At 48.7% G+C, this 19,451-nt stretch overlaps 1 protein-coding gene across 1 annotated transcript in view; it reads right to left on the bottom strand.

Annotated features, from left to right (window-relative positions):
- The window catches only part of KATNAL1 (katanin catalytic subunit A1 like 1), a 241,402-nt gene that overhangs the window by 54,144 nt on the left and 167,807 nt on the right, over positions 1–19,451 (bottom strand). Inside the window, exon 9 of the mRNA XM_063951747.1 lies at positions 17,333–17,467. Coding sequence (XP_063807817.1) covers positions 17,333–17,467 — 135 coding nt within the window. The remainder of the gene's footprint in view (positions 1–17,332; positions 17,468–19,451) is intronic.

The raw sequence follows: 19,451 nt of genomic DNA on the forward strand, positions 1-19,451 counted from the left end.
CCAGTTAACAGTATGATAACAACAAAACGAAGTAGCCTCTGAAAAGATGGCTCACAACAATAGTAATAACCCGATCTTTGTAACAATAACTATGTACAAGTATTGCAGACAATCCGCACTTGGGATGGGCGCCCAGCATCCACTACGGACTATGAGAAATAGAATTATCGGTAAGTAAATTCTTATTTTCTCTAACGTCCTAGTGGATGCTGGGACTCCGTCAGGACCATGGGGATTATACCAAAGCTCCCAAACGGGCGGGAGAGTGCGGATGACTCTGCAGCACCGAATGAGAGAACTCCAGGTCCTCCTTAGCCAGAGTATCAAATTTGTAAAATTTTACAAACGTGTTCTCCCCTGACCACGTAGCTGCTCGGCAAAGTTGTAATGCTGAGACCCCTCGGGCAGCCGCCCAAGATGAGCCCACTTTCCTTGTGGAGTGGGCCTTTACAGATTTAGGCTGTGGCAGGCCTGCCACAGAATGTGCAAGTTGGATTGTGCTACAGATCCAACGTGCAATCGTCTGTTTAGACGCAGGAGCACCCATCTTGTTGGGTGCATACAATATAAACAACGAGTCAGATTTTCTGACTCCAGCTGTCCTTGAAATATATATTTTTAATGCTCTGACAACGTCCAGTAACTTGGAGTCCTCCAAGTCGCTAGTAGCCGCAGGCACCACAATAGGCTGGTTCAAGTGAAAAGCCGAAACCACCTTAGGGAGAAAATGAGGACGTGTCCGCAGTTCTGCCCTGTCCGAATGGAAAATCAGATATGGGCTTTTGTATGATAAAGCCGCCAACTCTGAAACTCTCCTGGCTGAAGCCAGGGCCAATAGCATGGTTACCTTCCATGTAAGGTATTTTAAATCTACCGATTTTAGAGGCTCAAACCAATGAGATTTGAGAAAATTCAAAACTACGTTCAAATCCCACGGTGCCACTGGAGGCACTATTGGGGGTTGTATATGTAGTACACCTTTGACAAAAGTTTGTACTTCAGGCACTGATGCCAATTCCTTCTGGAAGAAGATTGATAAGGCCGAAATTTGAACTTTAATGGACCCCAATTTTAGGCCCATAGACAATCCTGCTTGCAGGAAATGTAAGAATCGACCCAATTGAAATTCTTCCGTTGGAGCCTTCTTGGCCTCACACCACGCAACATATTTTCGCCAAATGCGGTGATAATGTTGTACAGTCACTTCCTTTCTAGCCTTAATCAAGGTAGGAATAACTTCCTCTGGAATGCCCTTTTCTTTTAGAATCCGGCGTTCAACCGCCATGCCGTCAAACGCAGACGCGGTAAGTCTTGGAACATACAAGGTCCCTGCTGAAGCAGATCCCTTCTTAGAGGTAGAGGCCATGGATCCTCCGTGAGCATCTCTTGAAGTTCCGGATACCAAGTTCTTCTTGGCCAGTCCGGAGCCACCAGTATTGTTCTTACTCCTCTTTTCCGTATAATTCTCAGTACCTTTGGTATGAGAGGCAGAGGAGGGAACACATACACTGACTGGTACACCCACGGTGTTACCAGAGCGTCCACAGCTATTGCCTGAGGGTCTCTTGACCTGGCGCAATATCTGTCCAATTTTTTGTTGAGGCGAGACGCCATCATGTCCACCTTTGGTCTTTCCCAACGGTTCACAATCATGTGGAAGACTTCTGGATGAAGTCCCCACTCTCCCGGGTGAAGGTCGTGTCTGCTGAGGAAGTCTGCTTCCCAGTTGTCCACTCCCGGGATGAACACTGCTGACAGTGCTATGACATGATTCTCCGCCCAGCGCAGAATCCTTGCAGCTTCTGTCATTGCTCTTCTGCTTCTCGTGCCGCCTTGTCGGTTTACGTGGGCGACTGCCGTGATGTTGTCCGACTGGATCAACACCGGCTGACCCTGAAGCAGCGATTTTGCCAGGCTTAGAGCATTGTAGATCGCTCTTAGCTCCAGTATATTTATGTGAAGGGACGTCTCCAGGTTTGACCACACGCCCTGGAAGTTTCTTCCCTGTGTGACTGCTCCCCAGCCTCGTAGGCTGGCATCCGTAGTCACCAGGACCCAGTCCTGTATGCCGAATCTGCGGCCCTCTAACAGATGGGCACTCTGCAACCACCACAGGAGAGACAACCTTGTTCTTGGTGACAGTGTTATCCGCTGATGCATGTGCAGATGCGATCCGGACCATTTGTCCAGCAGATCCCACTGAAATGTCCGTGCATGGAATCTGCCGAATGGAATCGCTTCGTAAGAAGCCACCATCTTTCCCAGGACTCTTGTGCATTGATGAACTGACACAGTTCCTGGTTTTAGGAGGTTCCTGACAAGTTCGGATAACTCCCTTGCTTTCTCCTCCGGGAGAAACACCTTTTTCTGAACCGTGTCCAGAATCATTCCCAGGAACAGCAGACGAGTTGTCGGGGTCAATTGAGATTTTGGAAGATTCAGAATCCACCCGTGTTGCTGAAGCACTACCTGGGTTAGTGCTACACCGACTTCCAGCTGTTCTCTGGACTTTGCCCTTATCAGGAGATCGTCCAAGTAAGGGATAATTAATACGCCTTTTCTTCGTAGAAGAACCATCATTTCGGTCATTACCTTGGTAAAGACCCGAGGGGCCGTGGACAAACCAAACGGCAGCGTTTGAAACTGATAATGACAGTCTTGTATCACGAACCTGAGATACCCTTGGTGTGAGGGGTAAATTGGGACATGCAGATAAGCATCTTTTATGTCCAGGGACACCATGAAGTCCCCTTCTTCCAGATTCGCTATCACTGCTCTGAGTGACTCCATCTTGAACTTGAATTTCTGTATGTACAGGTTCAAGGATTTCAGGTTTAGAATAGGTCTTACCGAACCGTCCGGCTTCGGTACCACAAATAGTGTGGAATAATACCCCTTTCCCTGTTGTAGGAGGGGTACCTTGACTATCACCTGCTGAGAATACAGCTTGTGAATGGCTTCCAAAACCGACGTCCTTTCTGAGGGAGACGTTGGTAAAGCAGACTTTAGGAACCGGCGAGGGGGAGACCTTTCGAACTCCAACATGTAACCCTGAGATATTATCTGCAGGATCCACGGGTCCACTTGTGAGCGAGCCCACTGATTGCTGAAAATCTTGAGTCGACCCCCCACCGCTCCTGAGTCCGCTTGTAAAGCCCCAGCGTCATGCTGATGGCTTTGTAGAACCCGGGGCGGGCTTCTGGTCCTGGGCAGGGGCTGCTTGCTGCCCTCTCTTACCCTTTCCTCTGCCTCGCGGCAGATAAGACTGTCCTTTTGGTCGCTTGTTTTTATAGGAGCGAAAGGACTGCGGCTGAAAAGACGGTGTCTTTTTCTGTTGGGAGGGGGTCTGAGGTAAAAAAGTGGATTTGCCGGCAGTTGCCGTGGCCACCAGGTCCGAAAGACCGACCCCAAATAATTCCTCTCCTTTATATGGCAATACTTCCATATGCCTTTTGGAATCCGCATCACCTGACCACTGTCGCGTCCATAAACTTCTTCTGGCAGATATGGACATCGCGCTTACTCTTGATGCTAGAGTACAAATATCCCTCTGAGCATCTCGCATATAAAGAAAAGCATCCTTTAATTGCTCTAGAGTCAATAAAATACTGTCCCTATCCAGGGTATCAATATTTTCAGTCAGAGAATCCAACCACACTACCCCAGCACTGCACATCCAGGCTGAGGCTACTGCCGGTCGCAGTATAACACCAGTATGTGTGTATATACTCTTCAGTGTAGTTTCCAGCCTCCTATCTGCTGGATCCTTGAGGGCGGCCGTATCAGGAGACGGCAACGCCACTTGCTTTGATAAACGTGTGAGCGCCTTATCCACCCTAGGGGGTGTTTCCCAGCGCGCCCTAACCTCTGGTGGGAAAGGGTATAATGCCAATAACTTCTTGGAAATTAGCAGTTTTCTATCTGGGTTAACCCACGCTTCGTCACACACGTCATTCAATTCCTCTGATTCTGGAAAAGCTACAGGTAGTTTTTTCACCTCCCACATAATACCCCTTTTTGAGGTACCAGCAGTATCAGAGATCTGCAAAGCCTCCTTCATTGCCGTGATCATATAACGTGTGGCCCTATTGGAAAATACGTTTGTTTCTTCACCGTCGACACTAGATTCATCTGTGTCGGTACCCGTGTCGACTGACTGAGGTAAGGGACGTTTTACAGCCCCTGACGGTGTCTGAGACGCCTGAGCCGGTACTAACTGGTTTTCCGGCCGTCTCATTTCGTCAACTGACTTTTGTAATGTGCTAACATTATCACGTAATTCCATAACTAAAGCCATCCATTCCGGTGTCGACTCCCTAGGGGGTGACATCACCATTACCGGCAATTGCTCTGCCTCCACACCAACATCGTCCTCATACATGTCGACACACACGTACCGACACACAGCAGCCACACAGGGAATGCTCTAATCGAAGACAGGACCCTCTTAGCCCTTTGGGGAGACAGAGGGAGAGTTTGCCAGCACACACCAAAAACGCTATAAATGTATATAAACAACCCTAGAAGGTGTTGTTTTTGATATAAGCGCTTTTAATATATCAATATCGCCAAATTATGCCCCCCTTCTCTTTGTTACCCTGTTTCTGTAGTGCAGTGCAGGGGAGAGTCCTGGGAGCCTTCCTCACCAGCGGAGCTGAGCAGGAAAATGGCGCTGAGTGCTGAGGAGAATAAGCTCCGCCCCTTTTTCGGTGGGCTTTTCTCCCGGGTTTTAAGAAAACTGGCCTGGGTTAAATACATACATATAGCCTTAATGGCTATATGTGATGTATTTATTTTGCCACTAAAGGTATTTAATATTGCTGCCCAGGGCGCCCCCAGCAGCGCCCTGCACCCTCCGTGACTGAATCAGTGAGACGTGTAGCAACAATGGCGCACAGCTGCAGTGCTGTGCGCTACCTTCATGAAGACTGAGGAGTCTTCTGCCGCCTGCTTTCCGGACCTCCGTCTTCAGCGTCTGTAAGGGGGATTGGCGGCGCGGCTCCGGGACGAACCCCAGGAGGACCTGTGTTCCGACTCCCTCTGGAGCTAAGTGTCCAGTAGCCTAAGACTCCAATCCATCCTGCACGCAGGTGAGTTGGAAATCTCTCCCCTAAGTCCCTCGATGCAGTGATCCTGTTGCCAGCAGGATTCACTGAGATTTAAACCTAAAAAAACTTTTTCTAAGCAGCTCTTTAGGAGAGCCACCTAGATTGCACCCTTCTCGGACGGGCACAAAAACCTAACTGAGGCTTGGAGGAGGGTCATAGGGGGAGGAGCCAGTACGCACCATGTGATCCTAAAAGCTTTATTTAGATGTGCCCTGTCTCCTGCGGAGCCCGCTATTCCCCCATGGTCCTGACGGAGTCCCAGCATCCACTAGGACGTTAGAGAAATATATATATACACACACACACACACACACACACACACACACACACACACACAGTGAACCCAACAGAGTAGATAAATACTGTCTATGTGAACCTAATAGGGTAAATAAATACTGTGCACACTAGATTTTTAATCATTAATGAGCTGAGCCCCAGCTCCTGTAATAGAGCAGGTTTCCTGATCTACAGCCTCTATGAAATGCCGGGCAGAGGACTCCCCTGCAGGGAGGAATGGCAGCCAGCATCTGCATGCACAGAAAAAACTAAAACCCCACTGAGACAGCATAAAGACAATGAGTGCTGCGATCCGCCGCCGGGGAGCCCGCTGAGTAAAGCGGGAATAAGACCTTTTAAATGTAAAATATGCTCCTTGAACAGCCAGGCAGAGGAAAGGAGCTTGCAGCGGCCCGGGGAGCGGAGGACTTGGAAACGCTGTCTTGGCATGCTGCTGCAGCGGCCGGGGAGCGGAGAGCGCTGAGCCCGCCGTACGGAGCGGGAGTTAGCTCCGCCTCCCCCGATCCGGCGCCAAGTTCAAATGAAACCTGCTACAGTGTACACTAAGCGGGAAGCGCCTGTATCCCCCGGCCGCCTGTATGCTGCGGCCGGGGAGCGGAGAGCGCTGAGCCCGCCGTACGGAGCGGGAGTTAGCTCCGCCCCCTCCCCGCTTTCAATTTCAAATGAAACCCGCAGAAGTGTAAAAATAAGCGGGAAGTGTATCACCCGGCTGCCTGTATGCTGCGGCCGGGAGCGGAGAGCGCTGAGCCCGCTTACAGAGCGGGTTGTAGCTCTGCCCCCCACATAATGGCGCCAATTTCAAAATAATAAGTGCGCCTCTGATACACTCCAGACTGTCTCTGACTGGGGAGTATAGGGGAGCCGTCCAACCACCACATATGAAATCACTAAAAGTGAAAGTGTAAAATCATACATCAGTGTGGAGGGGGGGGGGGGGGATTGTACTCACCGCTGTCCAGATGTAGTTCCGAAATGCGCCGCACTCAGCGGTGTTCACTTATACTCTGCTCGACAGAGCGACCCCAACACGCGCAGCACGCAGCGGTGTCCGGTCACTTTTGAGACTTACCGCTGCCCTGCTGCCGGAATCTTCTGCTGGTGGAGCGGCCCGACACGCGCCGCACGCAGCGGTGTCCGGCCAACTCAGGAGAGCTCAGTGTCTCCCTCAGCCGAGGCCCATCCCAAGCCGCACGCAGCTGCGATGGGACCCCGCCGGCAGCTCCCGCGGTGCAGACTGGCAGTGGCAGAGCTGTCAGTCTGTGTGTGTAAGAAAGAAAAATAAAAATAATAAAGAAAAAAGAAAAAATTCTTCATCTAAAACCCAAGTGAACCAGCTCTCTCGGGCACTAACTAAGACTGGCTGGCTTGGAGGGGAGATAGTAGGGGAGGAGCTAGCCACAGTGTTAGAATTTTAAAGTGCCAGCTCCCAATTACTGCCTACTATTTCCCCATTGTAACTACGTTCCAGTGGCCCCTAGTGGATGAAGGAGAAATATTCACCTTTTGCTCTGTTGGTTTGTCAATAGTATACTAAGGGAATTATTCAGAGTCCGACACTGGACCGATTCGGTCACAGCTGCAGAATGGGTTTTTTTTTTTGTTACTGTGTCTGCACCGGAGAGCAGTGCGCAGGTGCTGTGATGCTGCTGCAGTTCTAGCTGCAGTGTGGGGGAAGCTGAAGCCTGTTTGACCTTTGTAGGAGGTGAAAGGGAGAAGCGAATAAAACGCAGGTGTGTCACCTGCATTTCAGGGGCATGATGAAGCCAGCGACTGCGTCATCGGCAGCTGGACATTCTGAGCAACATTAGGGTTGCAAGGATGTCTGATGGGCCATGCAATGGTGACCTGATGCTGTGCTTCGGACGCGAGCAATGGTTCTGCGATGCTGGTAGTGGGCGTCTTTTTACAAAAGACACCTCCTGCTGCATTAACATAACTTCTCAGATCTGCTGCTACTGAATAATCAGCACAAATCACTCCTGCGTCCACCTCTGACTCTGGCCGTAGCTACGGTGTTTAGGATCAGTATTTACTGTCGCAAAGGAATTTGCATATAGTAGCCGATTAAGTATAATGCTGCATGGTGGAGTTACTTGTACACAGTACCAGGGACATGCACAACACATCGTTATGCCTAATCTGCTACTTTATACCAATTTCAATAGGACAAAAATATGAATCCTAAATACGGTAGGAATAAGACAACTTACATGACTTAGTGTTAGGCGCCGGGGTCCGCTCGTCGGTGCGGCCCGGCGCCTAGCAACCAGGGACGCCGTGCGCGTACAGCCGCCGGCTCCCTGGCAACGCTAGACGTCGGGCGCACGGAGCCGCACGGACCCTAGCAACGGGGACGCCACTGGCGGACCGCGTTCCCCGTTGCTGGGTCCATTTAAATTAATAAGGGCACCTGTTTCCTGGCCGTGCAGCAAGGCAGCTGCACGGCATTTAGTCCAATCAGCCTCTAAACAGCTGATTGGAGGACTCCCTGTTAAGTACACTCCCAGGGCTTCTCACAGACGCCGGTAATAGCTTCCTGCATGCTGTATCTGTTTGCTGAGAGTGTTTCCAGTCCTGCTGTACCCGGTCGTTCCTGTCCTCAGTTGTCCTGTACTCGGAAGTTGTCATCTGTTCCTGGAGTCCTGACTGAGCACCTTTAAACATCCAGTGGTGTTCGTGAGTCACGGCGTAGCCGTGTGTTGCGGCTTGGCCGCTTTATTACTTATTATTTATTATTTGTGTTTCGGAGCTTTTGCGGAGGATTCCGCTCCCACAGATCCACTCTGGTATCCAGCGGTGCTGGGTAGGAGTAACGGACTAGTGGATTTTGGTTGTCCTTTTATCTGGCAGTTTTTCCGCGCATACTTCTGGTTTGGTTAGTTAGCTTGTTGCCCCTGGCCTGTTGTCAGTCAGAGGTCCTCTTGTCATCATCCTGCCTCGGATTTCCCTTTGTCTCTCACTAAGACCGGGGGGCACCGGAGTTGGGCAGACATAATCCGCCTTTCAAACGTGGCTGCCAGGGGCTCAAGAAACCATAGTCTCGCAAGGGATTTCCGATAGCACGGGTGAGACAATAGAGTTAGGGCGCCAGGGGCAACTAGTCTTTCCAGCTTCCGTAACCAGCATTCCCTTCCAGTACTCTGGCCATTGCCATGAGATCTCCTCCGGTCAGGAGTACTGGAATCATAACATTATTACCGGCCGAACCAAAACTTAAAATTAAACAGGGTTTAATTTTTTACTTATTCAGTTTTGTAAGAGTTATCGGCCTCATGAATCCCACAGGTTTAGGGCCAAATCCTGGTCAGCTCCTAGTCAGCCAGATTCAAGAACTTACTCAGATGGTTCAGGATCTTTCCCTTCGGGTGAAGTCGCAGGAAGATCTTTTACGAACTTCCCCGAGGGTAGTCCCTGAACCAAAAATGCACTTGCCTGACCGTTTTTCTGGTGATAGGAAGGAGTTTTTTAATTTTAAAGAATCCTGTAAACTTTATTTTCGTTTAAGACCGATCTCCTCAGGTACTGAATCTCAGCGGGTCGGAATTATTATTTCTTTGCTCCAGCGGGATCCTCAGACCTGGGCATTCGGTTTAAAAGCAGAGGATCCGGCGTTGTTGTCAGTAGACGCCTTTTTTGGGTCTTTAGGGCTTTTTTATGATGACCCTGATAGAGAGGCATCTGCTGAGAGTCAGTTACGCGCTCTCAGACAGGGTAGAAATCCTGCAGAGGTTTTTTGTACAGAGTTTCGCCGTTGGTCGAACGACTGTGGCTGGAATGACCCAGCCCTGCGCAGTCAGTTTCGCCTCGGCTTATCAGAGTCTATAAAAGACAGTCTCCTTCAGTATCCCGCTCCTGAGACTCTCGATAAACTCATGGAGCTTTCTATTAAGATTGATCGTCGTCTCAGAGAGCGGAGGGCTGAAAAAGGAGCACCTGTCAGGTCTACTCCATGTGTATTTTCCATTCCTGAGGACGTAGAGGAGCCCATGCAGATGGGTCTCTCCCGGCTGTCTCCAGAAGAAAGAGCCAGAAGGCAAAACTCTGGTCTTTGTTTGTACTGTGGGGGTAAGGGACATTTTGCCCGTAATTGTCCGAACAAGTCGGGAAAACGCCTCGACCAAGTGAATTGTGAGGGGGTTCACTTTGGTCTGCAGCTTATCTCCTCGAATAACTCCCTTTTAGTCCCAGCTAAAGTTTCCTTTGGCAGCCTCAGTTCTTCGGTGTCGGCTTTTGTTGACAGTGGAGCTGCAGGGAACTTTATGGACTTAACGTGGGCCAAGGCCTTAGGTATTCCTCAGTTAGCCTTGGGTAGGTGTATTACCATGCATGGTTTAGATGGGAGTCCCTTGTCCAATGGGGTTATTTCCCTCTGTACACCCCCTGTACTACTTACGGTAGGAGCTCTTCATTCCGAAAAGATCGAGTTTTTCCTTACCCATTGCCCAGCAGTTCCAGTGGTTCTGGGTCACCCTTGGCTGGCCTTTCATAATCCCATCATTGATTGGCAGTCGGGGGAGATTTCACAATGGGGTACCATCTGTAATAAGGAATGTATTACGTTTCCCGTCAGAATAGCTGCTGCCATTCCCGAACTCATTCCCGTGGAATACCAGGACTTTGTTGATGTGTTTTCCAAGGGCAATGCGGACATTCTGCCTCCCCATCGGCCTTATGATTGTGCTATTGAGCTAATTCCTGGTGCCACATTGCCAAAGGGAAGGTTATATGCATTATCCGGGCCAGAAACTGCGGCCATGAATGAGTATGTTAAGGAGAGCCTAGGGAAAGGATTTATCCGGCCATCTAAATCCCCTTTAAGTGCAGGCTTCTTCTTTGTGGAGAAAAAAGATGGATCACTCAGACCTTGCATTGACTTTAGAGCCCTGAATAAGATCTCAGTTAAAAATACTTACCCTCTGCCGCTGATTTCTGTCCTCTTTGATCAGCTGCGTTCGGCTGTGATTTTTTCTAAAATTGACCTGAGGGGAGCGTATAACCTCATTCGAATCAAGTCGGGAGATGAGTGGAAGACGGCTTTCAGTACTCAGTCGGGTCACTACGAGTATCTGGTGATGCCGTTCGGCTTGTCTAACGCTCCGGCAGTTTTCCAGGATCTCATTAACGATGTGCTCCGTGATTTTCTAGGAAGATTCGTGGTCGTTTACTTAGACGACATCCTGATCTATTCTGATTCAATTGAACAACATGTTACCCAGGTGCGTCAGGTTCTTCAAAAATTACGTGAAAATCATCTATATGCCAAGCTGGAGAAGTGTGAGTTTCATGTCACGGAGGTATCCTTTTTAGGGTACATTATTTCCCCTCGGGGATTCTGTATGGAACCTAAGAAGCTCCAAGCCATCCTTAGTTGGGCGCAACCCACCAACTTAAAAGCAATTCAGCGCTTTTTAGGGTTTGCGAATTATTATAGAAGATTTATTCATTCTTTTTCCAACCTGGTTGCTCCCATTGTGGCACTGACTAAGAAGGGAGCGGATCCTACCAACTGGTCACGTGAAGCTGAGTTATCCTTTCAGGCCTTGAAACAAGCTTTTGTCTCAGCTCCAGTCCTCAGACATCCCAACCCAGAATTGCCCTTCATTATTGAGGTTGATGCCTCGGAGGTTGGAGTGGGGGCTATCCTATCTCAGAAGGATCCGGACTCTCTGGAACTACATCCTTGTGCCTTTATGTCCAGGAAATTCTCATCCGCTGAATCCAACTACGATGTTGGTAACCGGGAGTTACTGGCTATTAAATGGGCTTTCGAGGAGTGGAGGCATTGGCTTGAGGGAGCAACACATACCATTTCAGTATTGACTGACCACAAAAATCTTCAGTACATCGAATCAGCTAAGCGGCTGAATGCCCGGCAGGCTCGTTGGGCTTTATTTTTTACTCGTTTCAAGTTTATTATCACTTTTAGGCCAGGTTCCAAGAATACCAAGGCGGATGCCCTGTCACGCAGTTTTCTTCCAGTTCATAATAACAGTCCTGTTACTCCCATACTTCCGTCTTCAGTCATTTGGGCAGGCCTCACACAAGATTTATTTACCCAGTTAAAGCAGCTTCAACATCAAGCTCCTGGAAATACTCCTGCTGGTCGTCTTTACGTCCCTGAGTTTTTGAGAGCTACTGTTTTGACTGAGTTTCATGATAGCAAAGTTGCCGGGCATCCGGGGATCTCTAAGACTTTGGAATTAGTCTCCCGCTCAGTATGGTGGCCTGGTCTTTCTAAAGACATTAAGGAGTTTGTTTTTTCTTGTCAGGTCTGTGCACAGCATAAGGTTCCCCGTTCCTTGCCTATCGGGCAACTTATGCCCTTAAATGTTCCTCTCAGGCCATGGTCTCATATTTCCATGGATTTTGTGGTAGACCTCCCTCTGTCAGCCGGATTCCGAGTCATATGGGTGGTAGTGGACCGTTTTAGCAAGATGGCCCATTTCATTGCTCTTCCCCGACTGCCATCTGCCCAGGGATTGGTTGTTTTGTTTCTCCGCCATGTTTTCAGACTTCATGGGTTGCCCACTGATATTGTTTCTGATCGGGGTCCACAATTCATTGCACAATTCTGGAAGTCTTTTTGTGCCTCATTAAAGATGAAATTGTCTTTAACATCCGGCTACCATCCCCAATCCAACGGGCAGACCGAGCGAGTTAATCAATCATTAAAACAGTATTTGCGTTTGTACTCAGCCAAACTCCAGAATGATTGGTCCGAGTTTCTTCCTTTGGCGGAGTTTGCTTACAACAATTCTTGTCATTCCTCCACTAATGTGTCTCCATTCTTTTCAGTTTTTGGTTTTCACCCCAGAGCTAATTCTTTTTTTCAACATTCTTCTGTTTCCTCGCTAACCTTAACCTCTCATCTCAGAGTCATTTGGAAAAAAGTGCACCTTGCTCTCAGAAGAGCGGCATTTCGAGAGAAAATTTTTTCTGACAGGCTCCGGCGTCCTTGCACTTTTAAGGTGGGAGACAGGGTATGGTTGTCGACTCGTAACATTAGACTTCGACAAACCTCAGCTAGATTGGGCCCCAAATTTATTGGACCATTTCATATTATTAAAAAAATCAATCCAGTTGCTTTCCGGTTACGTTTACCAAGAGCTCTCCGGATCGGAAATACGTTCCATTGCTCCCTGTTGAAACCATACGTTTCTTCCAGTAGATTTACTCGGAAGATCTCTCAGGGGAAATCACCAGTAGATGTACAGGGACATCAGGAGTTCTTGGTGGAGAAGGTTCTCGATTCCAAATTGTCCCGGGGTCGGCTTTATTTTCTGGTGCACTGGAAAGGCTATGGTCCAGAGGAAAGGTCTTGGGTCCTGGATAAGGATCTCCATGCCCCGAGGCTCAAGAGGGCATTTTTTCGGGAATTTCCTCGGAAACCTGGCTTTAGGGGTTCCTTGACCCCTCCTCAAGGGGGGGGGGTACTGTTAGGCGCCGGGGTCCGCTCGTCGGTGTGGCCCGGCGCCTAGCAACCAGGGACGCCGTGCGCGTACAGCCGCCGGCTCCCTGGCAACACTAGACGCCGGGCGCACGGAGCCGCACGGACCCTAGCAATGGGGACGCCACTGGCGGACCGCGTTCCCCGTTGCTGGGTCCATTTAAATTAATAAGGGCACCTGTTTCCTGGCCGTGCAGCAAGGCAGCTGCACGGCATTTAGTCCAATCAGCCTCTAAACAGCTGATTGGAGGACTCCCTGTTAAGTACACTCCCAGGGCTTCTCACAGACGCCGGTAATAGCTTCCTGCATGCTGTATCTGTTTGCTGAGAGTGTTTCCAGTCCTGCTGTACCCGGTCGTTCCTGTCCTCAGTTGTCCTGTACTCGGAAGTTGTCATCTGTTCCTGGAGTCCCGACTGAGCACCTTTAAACATCCAGTGGTGTTCGTGAGTCACGGCGTAGCCGTGTGTTGCGGCTTGGCCGCTTTATTACTTATTATTTATTATTTGTGTTTCGGAGCTTTTGCGGAGGATTCCGCTCCCACAGATCCACTCTGGTATCCAGCGGTGCTGGGTAGGAGTAACGGACTAGTGGATTTTGGTTGTTCTTTTTATCTGGCGGTTTGTCCGCGCATACTTCTGGTTTGGTTAGTTAGCTTGTTGCCCCTGGCCTGTTGTCAGTCAGAGGTCCTCTTGTCATCATCCTGCCTCGGATTTCCCTTTGTCTCTCACTAAGACCGGGGGGCACCGGAGTTGGGCAGACATAATCCGCCTTTCAAACGTGGCTGCCAGGGGCTCAAGAAACCATAGTCTCGCAAGGGATTTCCGATAGCACGGGTGAGACAATAGAGTTAGGGCGCCAGGGGCAACTAGTCTTTCCAGCTTCCGTAACCAGCATTCCCTTCCAGTACTCTGGCCATTGCCATGAGATCTCCTCCGGTCAGGAGTACTGGAATCATAACACTTAGATGCTCCGTCACGGGTATCGATACCTGTTGTTGGTGTACTTTTCCCTGAAATTTGTGTCTTAATTCGCTTATAGTGTACTAAGGGTCTAATTCAAGGATCCTTCGGCTTGACACAGCATGGTGTAGGCAGCTTCCTGCCAGAGCTCCTGCTAATATCCTGATCTATCTCCTGTTTCCCTGGTGCTCTGTGGCTGAAAATTTCTGCAAGACTGCAGTACCCCCCCTCTGCTCCTGCAGTGTGAATTTCGGGATCCTTGGTGCCAAGAGTCCTAACTTACTGGCTGGTGAAGTCTGTGACTGAATCCTGAGGCAGACTCTGCTCTCAGTGTGGCTGTTGCTCCTGCTGCAGCTCGTCCTCACTCAGCTGCTGGGGCCAGTGTGCTCTGCAGAGGTTTTGGTGGCAGTATCCTGTGGATCTTTGTGCCCTGTCTCCAGCTTTGTCATAATGTGCGAAATCTACCACAACTCTGTAGCTGGTGAGCAGGATGGCTTTGCTTCTATGTCCTTTTATCCTGATTCGGTGCAGCAGCTCTCAGGGCCCCTTATACCGCATTCAGATCGCAAATGCCGGATCCCACCCGGTAAAAGAAACGTGTCCTTACCGGGTGGGATCCGGCATTTGCGCTCCTTTGCTGGCTTTCCGACCCGATAATATATACCGGGTCGGTTGCCATAGCAGCGGTGGTGGTGGTGGTGGGGGGGGGGGGGGCGCAGCAGCAGCTGGGGCGGAGGCGGCGCTGGGAGATGAGCTCATCTCCTGCGCCGCCTCTGCCTCTGCTGTGAATGGGAACCGTGTCGCATCGACGCGGCTCCCATTCACACTGCACCTGACCCGGTATTCAACCCGGGTATAATCCTTCTTTTATACCGGGTTGACGACCCGCTAATTCTCGGAGAGTGCTTTCACATCGCACACTGACCCGTGTCGACACGGCAATATGCCGTGTCGATACCGGGTTATTTGTGCGATGTGAAAGGGGTATTAGTGAGACTTTATCTGCACCACTTACTATTACACTACAGCAGGTGCTTACTGCTGTGGGTTCTTCTGAGCAACGAATTACTAATAGATTGGAGGAGCTGAGGGATGACCATACGCATATTCACTGTGAACTACGGCTGGTGATGGCGCGTGTGGATCCTCCAGCGGTCTCTGTTTCTTTGGTGGTGATTCCATGGTCCCGCGTGAAGATTCAATCTGCAGTCACTTATCCGATGAAGAGGGAGAATGGCGACGTAACATCCTCCAGTTTGCTGGCAGTCCGCGAGAGGGAATGGCTTTCTGCTCTAATATTTATTTGGAAGAGTGGTTCGGTGTAACCCGTGGATGGAGATTTTTGTCCCTAATCTGGTTTTCTTCAGCTGCCACTTGTCCCTATAAGTTTATTTTGACACAGCTGTGTGTGACGGCTGACGGACCAGTTTATCCTTCTGCCCACTCTCAAGGGACTGTCATTTGGCTGGATCACTTTGTTCCAGGGTGGACTCATCCTCCAGACTGATTTTGCTCACCTTGGGACTGGGAACCATTTCATTGGCTGCTGAGACCCTTACTGTGCTCTGTTCTGTATACTGATTCTCGTTAGATACTGCGTAATTTCATATTGTTTGTACATCCTTTCAAAGCTCCAGTTGTATTATACTGCTATTCTTGTGCTCATTCTAAATAATTATTTGCATACAACTAATTATTTTCCAGGAGCATTCTGCTATAATGTTTAAGGCCATTTATTTAGTGTTATTGTCACTTATATAGATATTCGTCTGTTTTCCGGCTCAGTGTATCTAAACCTACTGTATGTGCATTTTTCACTATTTTGCAGGAGCAACTTCCCATATATAGGTTGTGGTCATTTATTTTAATGCCGCAGCCACTTCTATTTATATTATGTCTGTTCTTTACACTCAGTTATCTTGGTATTTGCATAATACTTTACTATTCTATGGGTATAACCTGCTCTATTTAGTTTATGGTCTTTTATTTAATTGCCCCCGACATTTACAGTATATCGTGTGCTTATCCTGTAGCTACAGTTTTGTTGTTCTGCTGTCCTTGTGCTCATTAAAGCTAAATATTTGCGTGCAACACTTATTTTCCGAGAGAATCCTGTTCTAACTGACGTATGGCCATTTATTTAGTGTTACATCGATATTATCTCTGTTTACCAGCTCCTTGTATCTAAGAATGTGTGCACTTTACCATTTTGTGGGAGAAGCTTGCCATATTTAGTCTGTGGTCGCTTGTTTTAGTTCCACAGCCATTTATATTTATATTCTGTCTTTAAGCTCAGCTACCTCAGTATTTGCATACTACTTTACTATTCTGTGGGTATAACCTGCTCCACTTAGTTTATGGCCATTTATTTTCGCTGCCCCTGTCAATTATACGGTATACTTATCCTGTGTTATGGGGTTGGGGGGGTGGAGGGATGTTAGGCATTTAGGTGTAGTGTAGTTAGGGATGTTGTTCTTATAGGGATCCAGGTATGCCTAGGTTGGGGTTAGGTTATACAGGGTGGGGGGTTCTTGGGAGGTTTGCTTTGGGTGTCTTTATTTTATTTTGTGTATTTGTTTGGTTTGTAGGTTAAGGCATATTGGGTGGGAGGGAATGTGAGGCTTTTTGTTTTGATATTCTGATGGATGAGGTTTTTTTTTTTATATTTTCATTTATGGTATATCACCTATATCCCCATTATAAATATGATTCTTATATGTGTACACCCGAATGGCGCCTTCGGGTGGCAATTAAGCTATCAGTGTTTGATTTGGGGTATTCTGTATGTCATTGTTTTTAATATATCCTGCTATTTTTCTATTTCTCATGTCCGATGGCTTGGTGGCTGATCTTTATTTTGTCATTTATACACTGTTTATGCTCTCCTGTATTATTCCTCATGTTTGCCTTACCAATCATATGCCTCTTTAATGTCTGGGTGTAACTTTACATTTCCAATAAAAATTACACAATTTAAAAAAGAAAAAAAGAAAAAAGGGTCTAATTCAAGGTTGATTGCAAATCAACATTTTCCTCTGATGGGCAAAACCATGTGTACTGCAGGGGGGACAGATATAACATGTACAGGGAGAGTTAGATTTGGGTGGGTTATTTTGTTTCTGTGCAGGGTAAATACTGGCTGCTTTATTTTTACACTGCAATTTAGATTTCCGTTTGAACACACCCCACCCAAATCTAACTCTCTCTGCACATGTTATATCTGCCCCCCCCTGCAGTGCACATGGTTTTGCCCATTAGAGGAAAATGTTGATTTGCAATCAACCTTGAATTAGGCCCTTAGTACACTATTAGCGACTAAGTATACTATTAGCGAATTAAGACACAAAATTCAGGGAAAAGTACACCAACAACAGGTATCGATACCCGTGGCAGAGCATCTAAGTCACGTCAGTTGTCTCATGCCAAAAAGGATAGGCATATGCGGACACATCTGTACACATTTTCAGGTTCGGATTTAGTTCCTGAGCTAACTGTATGAGATTTATTGTGATCTCCGTACCTGTAGGTAAGGCTATATAGATCCTTTTTTCTAATCTCCTCCGCAGAGCCTCATCGATGTCCCACGGGAAATTGGTGGCAGCCAAAACCATAACCATTTTTAAAGGATCATCATTTTCTAGGGCACCTCCAACACCTGTGGTATTAAAACACATTATGAAGTTAGCAGAAGTAAACACACCAAGGGTGCAGACAGTGGAGAAACAGTGATCTTTATTAAAACCACACTTTCCCTATACAGTTCTTAGAATTTCCAGATCGCTTGCAATCAATCATACAAGCACTGCTTTCATCGTGCTGCTCCGGTAACTCATCCAAGTATATGTTCATAATACTGTCCCAGGCAATTTCTCAAATGGCATCTGTACATGGCGGTTCTGAAGTCTGATGCTGGAGGGCTATTCATAATATAACTCCTGTTGTACATTGCTCAGTAGAGGGAGACAGGTTATTTATATAACTGTCTCTGTTGCTCTCAACTGAAGGGGATGAAAAGTTATTAAAAGAAGAGCACTCAAAGCTTTCCTGATTGAGGGCTCATATAAAAGCCTGCTGCTCTGCAAACAGAATTGCCTCTGGGTGATTAGGTCTGTTCAAAAATCATCAATGATGTCTCAGCCCCATTAAATATTTCTTTGAGACAACTGGCCAAAAACTACTCTGAACTGAAAAAAAAAAATCCAACAGATGAGGGAAAATGAACCATCACGTGTATTAGCGCTCTCCGGAATAGTATTAATGGCCCGCATGGAACATTGACTAAACAAGATTTGATTCTACGGGGATCCAGTCGGAATCCCGGCAGTCGAAATACCGACGCTGGAATCCAGACACTGCTTGGAATGCTGGCGCCGGCATCCCTATTAGGATCACAATCCAGGTGTCGGAATCCCTACTGCCGGGATCTTGTACGACTGTTGCTGGGCACCCGAAGAGGTAAGCCACGGGGAAGGAAGGTAGGGGGGGGGGGTTAGATTTAGGCTGCAGGGGGGAGTGTTAGGGTTAGGCTGCGGAGAGGGAGGGCTAGGTTTAGGCAGCACTGGGGAGGGATATGGTTAGGCTGGGGGGCCCAAAAATGCCGGTATTTGAATCCCGGGATTGGAGCATCCGATCCCGGGATTCACGGGATTAAACTGCGCATGCGCGGCGGCGGGAGGGTGGGTGTGTAAGTAATAGTACTTACAAATATTAGGCGGGCGGCAGCCATGAACAAGTTGAACGCGGCAGCACTACAAATGTAGCGCCGGCCGCCAGCCAATCAGAGCTGGCGGACCGGCAGCCAATTAGGGAAGCTGCTGCTGCAGCCAATCAGGAGCGACTGCTGCGGCCGCTTCCCTGATTGGCTGCCGGCCCGCCAGCTCTGGTTGGCTGGCGGCCGGCGCTTCATTTGAAATGCCGCCGCGTTCAGTGTGTTAATGGTTGCCGCCCGCCTAATAGTAAGTACTATTACTTACACCCACCCTCTCTCCCTCCGTGCATTCAGTGGTGCTCCCTACAGCCTTCCTCCCTCCCGCGCCGCTACCAACCCTCCCTGCCGCGACCTACACCCACCCTTCCGAGTCCCGCACCGCTACCTACACCCTCCCTACCTCCCGCACCGCTACCTACACACTCCCTACCTCCCGCACCGCTACCTTCACCCTCCCTCCAGCGCTGCTCCCTACAACTTTCCCTGATCCCTACTGCAATCCCGGGATCCCGGGAATCCTGGGATTGACCGTTTTTCAATCCCGAATCCCGGGATTGAAAAAACAGCCCGGGATTGGCCTCCCTAGTTTAGGCTGTGGGGAGGAGGGGGTTAGGCTGTGGGGAGGGTTAGGGTCAGGCTGCGGGGTAGGGAGAGTTAGGTTTAGGCACCATTGGGAAGGGATATGGTTCAGCTACGTGGAGTGGGGGTTAGGTTTAGGCTGTAGGAAGGAAGGGTTAGGGGGGTAGAGTTAACATGCTTAACCGACCCAGGATTCTAACCATCGGGATGCCACGGTCGGTATTCGTCCACAGCCATCTCCAACATCGGTATTTCAGCCCCAACACGTTCCTACAACCTATCACAGGATTTATTTATGGGGCATTAAAGAACTGCAAACAGTAAGAACCCCCAATACTGCTTTATGTGTAAA

This window comes from Pseudophryne corroboree, chromosome 2 (assembly GCF_028390025.1).
Source record: "Pseudophryne corroboree isolate aPseCor3 chromosome 2, aPseCor3.hap2, whole genome shotgun sequence".
Taxonomy (NCBI): domain Eukaryota; kingdom Metazoa; phylum Chordata; class Amphibia; order Anura; family Myobatrachidae; genus Pseudophryne; species Pseudophryne corroboree.